The sequence below is a fragment of the Kryptolebias marmoratus genome, linkage group LG5 (assembly GCF_001649575.2).
Source record: "Kryptolebias marmoratus isolate JLee-2015 linkage group LG5, ASM164957v2, whole genome shotgun sequence".
NCBI lineage: Eukaryota > Metazoa > Chordata > Actinopteri > Cyprinodontiformes > Rivulidae > Kryptolebias > Kryptolebias marmoratus.
The window spans coordinates 2,136,417-2,151,510 of record NC_051434.1 but is presented as its reverse complement, the minus strand read 5'-3'; the positions used below and the strand labels follow the sequence as shown (position 1 = coordinate 2,151,510).

The 15,094-nt window shown below is 47.5% G+C and overlaps 1 protein-coding gene across 3 annotated transcripts in view; it reads left to right on the top strand.

Annotated features, from left to right (window-relative positions):
• pvrl2l (PVR cell adhesion molecule related 2 like) overlaps nucleotides 1-15,094 on the top strand; it is a 289,332-nt gene that overhangs the window by 165,151 nt on the left and 109,087 nt on the right. For all 3 annotated transcript variants that reach the window (XM_017427628.3, XM_017427627.3, XM_017427626.2), the window contains exons 6-7: nucleotides 5,046-5,163; nucleotides 5,331-5,479. In XM_017427628.3, the coding sequence (XP_017283117.1) occupies nucleotides 5,046-5,163; nucleotides 5,331-5,479 (267 nt within the window). The remainder of the gene's footprint in view (nucleotides 1-5,045; nucleotides 5,164-5,330; nucleotides 5,480-15,094) is intronic.

Sequence of the window (15,094 nt, the reverse complement as noted above, 5' to 3'; positions counted from 1 at the left end):
AATCATCAAAATTAAACGAAATAAACATTTGAAATATATGAGTTTGTATGTAATGTATGAATATAATATACAAGTTTCACTTTTTAAATGGAATTACTGAAATCAATCTACTTTTTCATGATATTCTAATTTTATGACCAGCACCTGTATATGAACATTTGGTGGAGAACATCAGTGAGCAGTAGATGTTGTCTCAAGGTTTACTCCAGAATAATTTACCTCTAAATACAGCTGGTTAAAAGTCAGACCACATTTTTGCCCAAGCAGTTAAAATCCAACTACTATGAGAGTAGAAGACAGAGTAGGTGAGCTAAATATAATATAAGTGGTGTAAAAATAGTTTTTCTACATATTTGTACATTATCCTGTTCAGGCTGTTCGCTGACAAGCTGCTTCCAGGGCAGGTGATTAAAGTAGACGTTTCACAAGATGCACATACTTGTTGACTTTCTCTTTTAGGTCAGATTTTGCTTAAATTTGATTTAGGAGTGTGGAAATAAAAACATGCCTGCAGTCGAGTCGAGCAAAATGTCCTTGAGCTGGAGCTGCTGCTCATAATTCACGGAACCGCAGCACGCTGGGATTCCCTGCGTCCGTGTTACTGACGGTGTGTGTTACTGACGGCGCGAGGGGCTGAGGGCGTGAGGGGCTGAGGGCGCGAGGGGCTGAGGGCGCGAGGGGCTGAGGGCGCGAGGGGCTGAGGGCGCGAGGGGCTTAGGGCGCGAGGGGCTGAGGGCGCGAGGGGCTGAGGGCGCGAGGGGCTTAGGGCGCGAGGGGCTGAGGGCGCGAGGGGCTGAGGGCGCGAGGGGCTGAGGGCGCGAGGGGCTGAGGGCGCGAGGGGCTGAGGGCGCGAGGGGCTTAGGGCGCGAGGGGCTGAGGGCGCGAGGGGCTGAGGGCGCGAGGGGCTGAGGGCGCGAGGGGCTGAGGGCGCGAGGGGCTGAGGGCGCGAGGGGCTTAGGGCGCGAGGGGCTGAGGGCGCGAGGGGCTGAGGGCGCGAGGGGCTGAGGGCGCGAGGGGCTGAGGGCGCGAGGGGCTGAGGGCGCGAGGGGCTTAGGGCGCGAGGGGCTGAGGGCGCGAGGGGCTGAGGGCGCGAGGGGCTGAGGGCGCGAGGGGCTGAGGGCGCGAGGGGCTGAGGGCGCGAGGGGCTTAGGGCGCGAGGGGCTGAGGGCGCGAGGGGCTGAGGGCGCGAGGGGCTGAGGGCGCGAGGGGCTGAGGGCGCGAGGGGCTGAGGGCGCGAGGGGCTTAGGGCGCGAGGGGCTGAGGGCGCGAGGGGCTGAGGGCGCGAGGGGCTGAGGGCGCGAGGGGCTGAGGGCGCGAGGGGCTGAGGGCGCGAGGGGCTTAGGGCGCGAGGGGCTGAGGGCGCGAGGGGCTGAGGGCGCGAGGGGCTGAGGGCGCGAGGGGCTGAGGGCGCGAGGGGCTGAGGGCGCGAGGGGCTTAGGGCGCGAGGGGCTGAGGGCGCGAGGGGCTGAGGGCGCGAGGGGCTGAGGGCGCGAGGGGCTGAGGGCGCGAGGGGCTGAGGGCGCGAGGGGCTTAGGGCGCGAGGGGCTGAGGGCGCGAGGGGCTGAGGGCGCGAGGGGCTGAGGGCGCGAGGGGCTGAGGGCGCGAGGGGCTGAGGGCGCGAGGGGCTTAGGGCGCGAGGGGCTGAGGGCGCGAGGGGCTGAGGGCGCGAGGGGCTGAGGGCGCGAGGGGCTGAGGGCGCGAGGGGCTGAGGGCGCGAGGGGCTTAGGGCGCGAGGGGCTGAGGGCGCGAGGGGCTGAGGGCGCGAGGGGCTGAGGGCGCGAGGGGCTGAGGGCGCGAGGGGCTGAGGGCGCGAGGGGCTTAGGGCGCGAGGGGCTGAGGGCGCGAGGGGCTGAGGGCGCGAGGGGCTGAGGGCGCGAGGGGCTGAGGGCGCGAGGGGCTGAGGGCGCGAGGGGCTTAGGGCGCGAGGGGCTGAGGGCGCGAGGGGCTGAGGGCGCGAGGGGCTGAGGGCGCGAGGGGCTGAGGGCGCGAGGGGCTGAGGGCGCGAGGGGCTTAGGGCGCGAGGGGCTGAGGGCGCGAGGGGCTGAGGGCGCGAGGGGCTGAGGGCGCGAGGGGCTGAGGGCGCGAGGGGCTGAGGGCGCGAGGGGCTTAGGGCGCGAGGGGCTGAGGGCGCGAGGGGCTGAGGGCGCGAGGGGCTGAGGGCGCGAGGGGCTGAGGGCGCGAGGGGCTGAGGGCGCGAGGGGCTTAGGGCGCGAGGGGCTGAGGGCGCGAGGGGCTGAGGGCGCGAGGGGCTGAGGGCGCGAGGGGCTGAGGGCGCGAGGGGCTGAGGGCGCGAGGGGCTTAGGGCGCGAGGGGCTGAGGGCGCGAGGGGCTGAGGGCGCGAGGGGCTGAGGGCGCGAGGGGCTGAGGGCGCGAGGGGCTGAGGGCGCGAGGGGCTTAGGGCGCGAGGGGCTGAGGGCGCGAGGGGCTGAGGGCGCGAGGGGCTGAGGGCGCGAGGGGCTGAGGGCGCGAGGGGCTGAGGGCGCGAGGGGCTTAGGGCGCGAGGGGCTGAGGGCGCGAGGGGCTGAGGGCGCGAGGGGCTGAGGGCGCGAGGGGCTGAGGGCGCGAGGGGCTGAGGGCGCGAGGGGCTTAGGGCGCGAGGGGCTGAGGGCGCGAGGGGCTGAGGGCGCGAGGGGCTGAGGGCGCGAGGGGCTGAGGGCGCGAGGGGCTGAGGGCGCGAGGGGCTTAGGGCGCGAGGGGCTGAGGGCGCGAGGGGCTGAGGGCGCGAGGGGCTGAGGGCGCGAGGGGCTGAGGGCGCGAGGGGCTGAGGGCGCGAGGGGCTTAGGGCGCGAGGGGCTGAGGGCGCGAGGGGCTGAGGGCGCGAGGGGCTGAGGGCGCGAGGGGCTGAGGGCGCGAGGGGCTGAGGGCGCGAGGGGCTTAGGGCGCGAGGGGCTGAGGGCGCGAGGGGCTGAGGGCGCGAGGGGCTGAGGGCGCGAGGGGCTGAGGGCGCGAGGGGCTTAGGGCGCGAGGGGCTGAGGGCGCGAGGGGCTTAGGGTGCGAGGGGCTGAGGGCGCGAGGGGCTGAGGGCGCGAGGGGCTTAGGGCGCGAGGGGCTGCCGCTCATAATTCACAGAACCGCAGCACGCTGGGATTCCCTGCTGCGTCCTTTGTACTGATGGTGCGAGGGGCTGACGGCGCCAGGTGCAGACGGCGCGAGGACTTGTCTGTTGTGATATACAGATCAGGTTTTATAGGTCAGAAATAAAAACTCATCTCGCCGCACTCGTCTTCCTGTCCTCCTTCTGAAGCTTCCTCTCGATGCTTCTCTCTCCTCACACCTTTTTTTTCTCTCTTTCTGTCTTTAGATGTTTTTGGGAAACATTTAAAAAGGAAAAAGCCACTAAGCCTTTCAGCTTTTAACCTCCTACACACGTCGCCTTGGTTGGAATTAATCAGAGGAATTAACTGATTTTTCTCATCGCGCTGTGACGGGAATACTTTGATTTTTTAAGCAAATATTTTTATTGAGATGTTGAGGTTTTTATCAGATACAGCTGGGTGTGTGTGAGCTGTCAGACATGGGCTGAGGTTCGCTTTATTTGTTTTATGATGCAACCTGTTGACACAAAACCATCTGTTTATCTTTTTACCAACTGAAGCTCATCTACCGACATTTAAAAAGATTTTTTTATTTTCATTTTGAAATTCCATACTTTTGCAGAGTCAGATTTTCAAACACTCATTGATTATTTTGAGCTATATTTCTAAACTCGAAGCGTCTGTAAATTTGCTGGTAATGTTTATAGAGTGGTGATTTTATTAACTGAACGCTTCAAACATCAGTAAAAACCAAACAGTGGACAATAAATGGACAGCTGGGAACAATTCCTTTAATACTTTAATGCTGGCTGATCTTATGACTGACACGTTGTATACTTTATAACGTTAAATGTTTGCAGTCAACCTGCTCCTGTTACGCCTCTGAACCACCGAGCTAAGAACTGACATTGAAGCTTGAGGGGATTTAGAATCGGAGATCTGTTGGTTTTACGACGCAGGCTTCGTTTATGAAAGCTCATGATGTTGTGGGAAATGGGCAGCTTGATTGTTTAATTTTTTCATGAACAGCCAAAGGCAGACTGTCCTTGTCTTTGCAGTTAAGCTGCAGAAACATTTATGAAAAAGGCTAAAGGTACTGATGGCTAAAAACCTTAAAACTGAAGGCCTTTTGTTACAAATGAACCAAACATGAACATCATGATGACTGTGTTTAATCTTTGTGGAAATAAACTCTGCTTGTTTGATCTTTTAGAAAATGTTGTTGGTAATAAAGTTTACATACTCTTTTATTTGCCCATGTTGATCCAGACCTGAAAAATACTCAAACTAAACTCCTAAGACTTATTAGGAAGCCTGTTAGAAACTACTTTTTTTTGCACCTTGAATTTTTTTTTGTTTGTTTGTTTTGTTGCTAAATTTCAACACTGAGACAATTTTGAACTCAGTCTTTGAGTGGCAGCACTTAGCAGTGACCTTCTTTTCTTCATTAATGACAGCTGGATGGGAATAATTGGTAAAACATTGCATGAAAGCCATGACGTGGGTTGGGTGTTTGCATGTTAATGGAAAAGATTTAGAAAATTAAAACTGGCATTGGAGGAAACACTTTTTGTAAAATGGTTATCTGCATTTGTACAACAGTAAAAGCTAACAGTTTGCCCACAAACCATCCACTCTTTCATTTAACTGAAGTCAAGTTCCAGTGGAAACGTTTTCTAGGTCTCCTCCTGTCCAGTAATCCTTTTCAGTTCCTCCAGGCTGTAGGAGATGCGTCCTTCCATCCTATTTTGGATCAGCATGGGGCCTTCTTCCAAAAAGGCTTGTAAACCTTCAAAGAAATGGGTCCAAGAGACACTTTAACCATGCCCAAAGCTTCGCTCCTTTCAATGCAAAGGAACAATGGCTATTCCTTTGACAAAAATTTAAAAATCCTAGGCGCTCGCAAACCTCACCTACACAATATGATAGATTCTCTGAGAACTCAAGCTGTATACAGCTGCAAACAAATAGGCATTTATTAGGCAATGTGTATTTTTGTTTCTCTTTCAGACCCCCCAACTGTGTCCATAGAAGGCTACGACCACAACTGGTACGTCGGCCGCTCCGATGCCGTGTTGCTCTGCCTGGCCAACGCCAACCCTGCACCCACCAGCATCAACTGGAGCTCGTAAGGAAAACACACTCCGCCCATCTGCACAGCTTAAAAGTGTGCCGTGAAAGGCGGCAGGCGATGAGCATTCCTGCAAGGAATGCTATTCCTTAAATATTATTTTTCCTGCTGCTTTTCCCTCACTACGTCACTTATAATCCTTTTTCTTTCTCCTTCCTCTGCAGGGCTTCTGGTTCTTTGCCAGACACCGTCGAGGTTGATGATAACAAGCTGACGGTGAAGAAGGTGGACGACGCCGTCAACACCACCTTCATCTGCGAGGTCAAGAATAAGCACGGGGCCAGCAGACACCAACTCACCACTTTTGTCATCGGTGAGTCAAAAGAATTTAACACAGCAGTCTGATCCTCTGCACTGTGCACCTGTGAACTGGGTGTGCTGCTGAATGCAGGAGAGATCTGTGGGTACACACAGGAAGTAGCAGAACATGCCTTCAGATGTGTATTTTCACTCCCAGTCTGACACACTTCCTGCACAACAAGCTGGTATTACTCCTTCCAATCCATTTGCCACAGTTTGTCCAGCATACCTTGACATAAATGCACACACAGACACAAAAATGTTTGCATGCACACATCTCCTCCCCACCAGGCAGATAAACCTGCACATATGCATGCACAGAGACTTAAACTCTTTTTGACACATGCTGGGATCAGGGTTGCTGGTCTCTCTCAGTCTGCTGGTCGATTTTTCTTGTTTTTTTTTTGGCGGAGGCTTTTGATTGACTCTTTCCCCACAGCAGGGCCAAATTACACGATAAGGGCAAACATTTATTACTTCAGATCGAAACCACTCTTCTAAAATAGAGGTTTATAGCACCGCACTTCAACCAGGACACTGTATCTCCACTGCAGGTGAGTTTAATGGGAACTGTTGGAGAGGAGGCCCTCATTAGAGTCATTTGGCCCTGCAGTGGACACATTGGTGTCATCTCAAGATTTTCAAATTCCTCTAAAGTTGGTGTGAGCCAGTTTGCAGAGGTTTGCTTTTTTGTCTTTCTGCCCTTTTTTCCTTTTTTCTGGATCAAATATTTTTTACTAACACTTCCTGATTTCTTTCATGTGTTCTCCCATCTTTTACCTTTTTAAATTCTCGTTTCCTGTCACATGATTGTGTCTAAATGCAGAGCTGGTTTTTCTTTTGTGGTTTGACTTTTCACAGTTTGGTCATTTGGACAATCTCTCAGGGTTTGGAGTTTCTTTCCGTTTCCTCTGCCCTGTGACTCTTTTACAAGTTGATTTGTTTATGCAGAAACACACGCAACACACACACGGGAATACTTTAATGCTCTGAGGTGAGTCAGTGTACGCCAGCAACCATTCGTCAGTGTTTCAGAGCATCATTTGTAAAAAAAAACTGTCCTCCTGATTAGTACTTTTTTTGGATTTTTTTTTGAGGAATTACTTGGAATAATCACTACGTTAAGCATTACAAGAAAACAGGATTTAAAAGAAAACCCATCCTCTTTATGTAAACAGCGAGAAAGCCACATTTAGAAAATCCGTGGGAAATCTGAGCTGGAGATTTGAATTGTCTCCCCTGAAAACAAAGATCCTTTATAGCCGGGCTGTATGCTGGGAGTGTGGGAGGTTCTGAAGTGGCTAAGCTGCCGCTGTTCTTGCTGGAAGCGTAGCATTGTGACTGACTCAAAGTACCAAGGAGGGTTTGCTTTCTACTTCTAGTACACACACATAACACTTAACTCACCGAAATCCCTTCCAGACACATGTAAAAGCTTCACACAGTCTGTACTTTGAGCACTGTAAGGACTCAGAGAAACAGTACCTGAGATGAAGGCCGGGCTTTATGATTCAGCCGTGTTGTACGTGTCCTTGGTGTTTCATTGCTTGTGTTCTGCAGCTGTGCAACAACTACATGATATAACATTAAAGAAGGTGAGTGAAGCTGATTCTCTGAGCAGACAGAGCTTTGTGCTGAACGGGAGTGAAGCTCGGCATCTGAACTCCTTCCAGAATGAAACGTAAGGGTAGAAATGTTGTAATACTTAAAAATCCACTGATGGCAGATGCTGATTTCTGTATCCAAGTCGCCTAAACACAAACTGTGGTGCAAGTATTTGTTATCAACTATTTATAAGTACTCTAAACAAATCTGCAGTCATGAAACTTTTTGCTTTTATGTTGCACAAGTAAAGTCTTAATCGGACGTCTCTCTCTTCAAAACGTTCCTCCATTTCTGTCATTTTCGTTGTTCCTTTCACTGGTCGCCCATAGCGCTATAATGCCCCCACCATTCCATTTGTCTCTGTCTGTGGCTGAAATACGCATGAAATGAACATGGAGGACAAACAGAAAGCTCCGTCTGTAAACATTTGTTTACCACTGAGCATAAAGTTCCCGCCGCCTTTGTTTCGCCCAGAAGTGAAAATGTGACGATTCTTAAGATGATTAAGTTTATTTAGAAGGTTTGTTTTTATTTTCTGAAGTTGTACTTGTATGAAAGGTTGGAGAACCACAGCTCTCAACTATTCTGTGGAAAGTTTTCTCCCATTACGACTAAAATATGTGAATTTCATTTTTAAAATTCTACAATACATCAAACAAACAAATTCTAGCTTTGCCTGTCTTATTCTTAAACTTTCCTTTTTGTGTCACTCTTCTAGGGTTCTGTACAATAGTGGATAATAGCAAGTAATGAGATGAAATAATGAATTAGACCAGCTGATTAAATCAGCTTAAACTCATCTTAAAGGGTTGCAAAGACATTTAATTATTCCTAATACGAGGGGGGGAAAAAAAGATTGTTTCATCCAGCTCTTTAAAGCTTTTGCCACAAGTTTTAGATATCTTCAAACAAAAGAAGCAAATTAGTTTATAGATGAATTTTACATGCTTGAATCTGTTTTTAATCTTTTAAAACCCTCAGACAGAGCAGGAAGATTAAGATCTGCTTGTTCCTAATCTGTCAGGAAAACACGACAGCAATGACATGTATATAATTACAAAACTGAGAAGCAGGTGAATTACAAGCTGTAATAATAGTCTTAATCAAAGTAAATTGTACCACAATCTCAGTCACCAAGGGCAGCAATAAGATTCAGAGTTAAATCACGGTTTAATTTTTTTTTTCCTGTTTGCTGTGGCCTGTTTGTGAAAGAAGCCATCGCACCAGATGGCCGGTCTGCCGCTGGTACTGAATCACAACAAGAAGGAATCATTTGTTTCACCTTTTGAAAGTTGCAACAGCATAAGGCTGAATGACTCATTCACCATCATGTGAGTTATTAATTAACACACCAGCCGCACGAAACGCACTGAACAAATGAAACATGTTGTAAATGTTTTTATTCTTATCGAGGCTCGACGCCAAGCCAGAATTATTCCAAACAGACCGTGTGGGAGCCAGGAATTAAAGTCTGTCATGTTCATGATGCATAAAGGTGATATTTGCCCTGCTTTTATTTACACAAAGTGTTAAACGTTATATGCAATCCTTACACACGTGCACCAACAAGCCTGACTCTAGAAAGGTCAAAGGTCAACCAGAGGTGTGTTCAGCTCGATTATTGTAGAGAATGAAGACATTTAAAGAAAAACGGGGTTTTTTTTAGTTATTATTTCACCAATTGTTGGTGATTGGAGCAGAGCTGCAAGGTGCTGAGGGTTGAATCTGTCAGAGACGGAGAGGAATTCACCTTGATGGTCTTTGCATTGTTACATCTTATCTTTCGTTCCTTCGTATTTCTGTTTGTCTGAGTCAATATTTGAGCGTTCTGGCAGTCTGGTTCCTGCGTTGGTTGTTTGTATTCGAGTGTCACGATGGCAGCCGAGCTGAACGTACCTCCTGAAGGACCTCTGACCTTTTCCAGTCTCGGGTTTGTTGGTGCACGTGTGTAAGGTGACTGGTAAATAACTGCATATAAAAAGCCTGACGAATGCTAACAGAGAACGTCAATCAGTTTGAGTTTGGTAACATTGATGCATGAGAAGCAGAACAAGCAGTCTGTGTTCATAAAATACATTTTTTGTCTTAAATTGAGGGCAGGAACGGTATGTTAGATTACCTGCTCATTGGAATACAGCGTGAAGTACTGTAGAAAGTTTCCAGATTGGGATTTAATTATACCTTAAATTTATATCAATATATTAATTTTTCCACTAACAGAAAATATTAAACCGTATTGTTTTGATTCTGGTCCAGCGCTCTGAGGACGGAGACACAGGAATATTTTCGAAGTGTTCGCTCTCTGAAGTCAGGCACCAAGAACATATTGAGCCAATTACCTCAACCAGAAGACACGGCTTTGGATGGGGAAGCAAATCATTACAATTGACCCCTGTACAAACAAAGTTGGCTGCTTTTTAAAGGTCACCATAGTTATGTGCTGCTGTGGAGGCTGCAAATGAATAAAATCAAGACTCGGTACCATGTTACAGATAAACAGAATCTGGGATATTTGTACTGGTTTAAATTGGCTGAACTGCAGCTGGCCAAGATGCCTCAGAAAGGTTTTTGTATCTTATTTTAGCCTGAAGCTTTGAGTAAGCTCCAAACACTTTTTTTGTTTGTGCAACTTCTTGTTTACCATTACAAGTCCACTTCTCTGATAGGATAAACGCTGGTTCCAGTCTCTCAGCGTGAGATCCAAACATGCAGGCAGAGAGTAACGTAGCATTTAATACCTCAGCACCAACACACCCTGCTAATTTCCCTGCTGAGATCCGGTAATGGCTCCTGTCGGTTCTGTTGCACGGCACGGTGGATGAAAGCCTCGCGCCGTCTGCTTTTTCTGCCGCCTTCAAGGAGCCATCACAAGTCATGGCTCCCCTCAGCCCTCGGTAAAGGACCCGGGATGAGAGGAAGAGGAGGCTGATGTGGATGAGGCATGGAAAAATGGTGAGGGGAAGAGAAGTGAGGAAGGTAGAGGAGCAGAGAGGCTGCAGGAGGGGCTTTGATGGCACTAGGAGGCATTTTAAGACGACTAATAAAATCCTGCTTTCTCACCTCCACACTTACTGTTCCTCTCTCATCTGTCCTCATCTCTCAGGAATAAATGCTTTTTTAATGCAACAAGAAATTTGGGGGGTGGGTTTGCTGACAAAAGTGGAACAGAAATCACACAGACGTCCCACAACCCTATCCTGAACCCCATCCGTCAACATGCACATGATGCCAGCTATGCATGACTTGCTCGGTTTCCCCGGCGCCAGCTGGATCTGCCCAGGGCAGCGTGCACAGAGAGTGGAAGAGGAGGTTGGCAGGGAAAAAACGATCAGAGGGGGGGATAGGAGGGGTTTTGAGGCGGGCTAGGCAGAAGAGTAAAGACAGAGATTGCAGGGCGGCTGAAAAGCGAGATAAAGGTGAATGTTCGGGTGAGGGAGAGGTTCAGGCAGCAGCATGGTGATGACTTCTGGTCCAGTGACTTGCTGTCCTCCACCTCTCTGACCACCCCCCACCCCTCCACCCTGCTGCACAGGAAAAGTCCTTTCATGGGGGAGTCCAGCTGGCTCTGGGCTGGGAGCTTTGCCGCCGCACACACACACACACACACACTCTCACACTCTCACACACATCTGAACGCGCAGCCGCATCTAGATGGACGAGTGGAAAAGCATTTCCTGGATGGCCTGCAGCAAGTGAGATAGCTGTCCGCTGGAGAGACACACACTCACTTTGAAGACAAACACACACACACACTGTTTCACACATGCACAAACACACACACACTGAACCGTGCAGCACTGAGCATAAAATAATCAGATGATGTCGCCATGGGGGGGGGATTCTGGCTCCGACTCTCTCTGACATAAAACCCCGGCTAACCTCTGCACAGGCGCACACACACACACACACACACAGGCAGGGTGGTGGGAACTTCATATTATTGAAGATTAACTGTGTCCAAGGTGATATCTTCAATTTCAATTCAAAATAAAATGTGAAAGTTTCCACTTTTTACAGACTAACACGATAAAACTTTCCAACGAATATTACAATAGTCTAAAATTTAATCACAATAAAAACCGAACCTGATCAGTTCTTTTAAAAACGGCTTGTTAACCAAAAGATATCGACCGGAGGCAGGAAAAGCAAACTGAACTTCTTTCAGTTTTCAAACATGGATGTCTGCTTGTTTGGGGATTTAAACGCAGTTCTGATGGAAGGCTTTTAGAACTTTGTCTCTCTGATAATAAAAGATGAAGACAGTTGATGTGAAAGGGTGAAATATGTAAATCTAATGAGTTGTCATTAATTTGTGAAACAGTCGTTTAACCTCCGCCAACATGCACATGGGAATGGCATTTAATGAAGACACAAAGGTTTCCTTTTTTTGTTTGTGTGCACACGGAAAATGTTGTTTTAGGACCTCCTAATTGGTGTTTTCTAGAGTGAGGAAGTCCTTAAAGGCCATCGTTGTTCTTGTGTGGTCAGTCTAAATATAACCTTCTGAAAATGATGCTGTAGCCCCACCTCTAACCTAACCTGTGACTCACCTTACAACCATATTAACAGGTTAAACGCTTGTGTTGCAGATGCCAGTTGACTACAGTGAAACTTTCATATTCCACCTGGAAGGATTTAATTTGAGCTCTTATGTCCATCCTGGTCTTTGTCTTGTGTTTACAGTTTGGAGCTGCTGCTCCACGCCTTGTTTCCTGTTTCTGGCATCTTTTTGTGGCAGCGTTACAGCTCCACATACAGGCCTAGCTGAGTTACTGCAGCGTCTGGGTGGAGTTTGGGAGCTCAGGCATCTTGGTGTTTTTGTGATGGAAGGATGGAGCCGGAGGTGGGACACTCGGCCTGCAATGATGGGATGGGGGAGGGTGTTTATGCAGTCTGTCCTGGTCCACCTACGCTCCAGTTCTCACCTCTTGGTCTTCAAATATGGATCATGAATGAAAGAACGACACTCCAGATACAAGCAGCTGAAATGAGCTTCCTGTAGGACGATGCTGCTGGTCCGAGTATCTGGAGCCTTTTGGGCATGTCCTGCTGGAAAACTTAAACTCCACTGAGGGACAATATATTCCTTCTTTCCTGAGAAAATATTGGGATATCCCTGCAGGAGCTGCAGCCTGTCGGAGTCTGCTTTACCCTCCGAGATGTGTTCCCTCTGTGATCTGACCTCCGATAAACTAAACTGCAGCTGGACGGATCTCCATCAGCAGCTTCTATAAAACTAACTTAACTGCGGTCTAAATATAAAAGACTAAATATAAACGCTCACTGACGGAGTCTAAAAGCTGTAGGAGCACCTGGACAGTCATGCAGACTAAATTCTTCCCAACAAACACGTGAAGTTGAGACAGATCTTATCTAATTATCATGTTTTTGCGGCTCCGTGTGGCTTCCTGTATCGCCGTTGCCATAGCAACAGACGGCAAAATGGCCTGTTTAGACTTTTAATCTAATCTCGGTGTCGTGATCAAGCTGATTCAGTTTCCTCTTCGCTGAACGGGTCACAGTTTCACCGCCTGAAGGAAAAACATGAACTGCAGCAGGTGTGAACAAGAAGTTGGATTCAGTTTCTGCTGTAGATTATTTATTCTGTAAGTGTGGCAGTGATAACGAAACAAACTGATATAAATGAAGCTTTGATTGCTTAAATTTTTGTCTGCGGCGGGATCTTCCCATCGGCTCGATTAGTGATGTGATTTTTGTTTATTCAAAGACTAATAGGATCTAAGGAAGCGTGCTGTTTCTTTGTTGTAACACATTATTATCACTGTCTGTGATAAATCACAGCTGTTGGCTTTTTTTTCAGGCTGATTCTGTCAAAACTGCTGAAACAAAGTGTTGTTTGAAAGTTCCTGCAGCACAGCATGATGTGTGTTTGTGATTATTAACAACCAAAGATACCAGAATGCTTTTCCACTCATTGTTTTTTTACTTTTTTGTATTAGTTCTGGTTAAATTAAGACGTTGGGCTGCAGTTAGACTTTTTTAATATAAAACAAGTGATAAAGTTCTGTAAAGAAGATTTCAATCTTTATTCAAAAGCACAATGACTTTAAAGAAACGACTGAAATGCATTTAGAAAAAGAAAAACTTGTGATTGAATCAATGAAAAGTGAGCCTTTAAAGGTGAGCGACCTCATTTTAAAGGCTGAAGGGTCAGAAACGAACAGAGGAAAACTCAACCTCTTTTATTACAGTAAAACCTTAAATTATTTTAACTTTTTCATGAAGAAGATGAGCGTGGACAGCTCACACACTGAAGCAGCAGTTCCATTTAAAGATGCATCCTAATTCCATATTTACGCTGGAGTTGTTTCAAAGTTTAACTGTATTGTTTGTTTAATGCTCTTATTTTATCAGCTTATTGGTAAAATTTGTGCTTTTATTTGTCATTTTGTTTGTTTGAGGGTAACATTTTGGAAAACGTGTACTAAAACTTGAAAATAGTGGAAATGTTAACGAAGTTTAAATAAAATATGGGTTGAATTTTTATTTAATGGTGTAGCTGAAACAGGTTTTTTCTGGCTGCTGATCCCCTCTCAGGTGTTTCATTTCAAATCCAAAGAGAACATTTTCATCCAGGTGATTTTCACGCTGAAGCCTTTTTTCCTTAAAGTTTCCAAACTGTAAACTGAGATTAGCCAGAGGTCTGTGTTTAGAAACGTGTTTCTGTTTGACAATTGGAAACAAAGTCGAGGAAATCTGATGGAAGCTTCCAGGAATCACTCGGGGAGCTCGGCTGCAGGCCTCTTCCTCCTCCTCCTCCTCGGAGCGGCCGCTGGTGCCGTGGCCACGCGGGGGGAACGTCTGTCAGGGAGATAAGAGCCGAGGCCTCCAGGCTGCGGCTTATCGCTCCCACAGACATGAAGGGAATACACAAGTGCAGGAACACACACAGGAAGGAGGCGTGAGGCCGTCTGCGCGGGGAGGTCTGAGGTCGGAGAAGTTTAGATGTCATCCCAGCATCACCGGCTGCAGCCCGGCAGGAACGCCACCGCCGGAGCGTGGGGCCTGGAAGGACGGGAGAGGTTCTCATCTGCAAAGATGCAGATTTATAATCTGTGTTTGAAGCTCATTCAGTGACCGGCTCAGTGGAACATGAAGCCCCAACTACAGAACCTCAGATGTGTTTTAGTTAAAACAGATTTTTTTCTCCTTTTGAGAAAAATATCAAACAAGAAGCAGAATTTTTTGGAAAAAGTGTTGCAAATCTCTGCCGCCCCGCCAGGTCAGCTGCTGAACATTTAATCATCTGTCAAATAAAACAAAACTGCATCTGCAAAAAAAGAAACTTTAAAAAACTAAACATCAGTTTTCAGACCTGCCAACACTAGATTTAAAAACAAAAACTGAAATAAATGTGTGAAATCAGGTTAATTAAGGAGATAGCTGCTCTTTCCTTTACAGTTATTAAATAAAAACTAATTAACACCAAACTCGGGCAGAGAGGCTACAGGAGCAATTAAAGCTGGCTCTTTTTTAAAATTAAAGTATATTTTTAAATGCAGAGAGTTTGTTTTGATTAGGAAGTAAATACTGTTTTAGTAGAGTCTGGGAAAGTTAGAGCTTTAAATAAAAAGTAATAAAACCTCGTAAAAATCCACATCTGCCCACAGGGATAAAAGTGCAATAAAATACTGAGTGTTTGATTTATTTACCATTTTTAACTCCATACATGTCAGTCAGCAGCTTTTTAGGGGTAAGAATTTATTTATTGTTTTCTTATTTAAAAGTACTCAAAAAAACATCACAAATGTTGATAAATTAGAACCAATTTTACAAAAAAAAATGTCATGTTTGCACAAAATAATACTTAAAATAATTGCAGGAAGAGTCTCGACAGTTTGGCCTCTGCTGCAGGAAAAAGTCATCTTTTAAACCAAACAGCCATTAAGTGAATAAAAATTTAAATGGAGGGAAAGTCTGAGGTTTTAAAGAAAAAGTCCTCGTTCTTGTGTGGTCGCTGCAACGAAATGACATCTAATTAGGATTAGGCCTTTAATTGCCT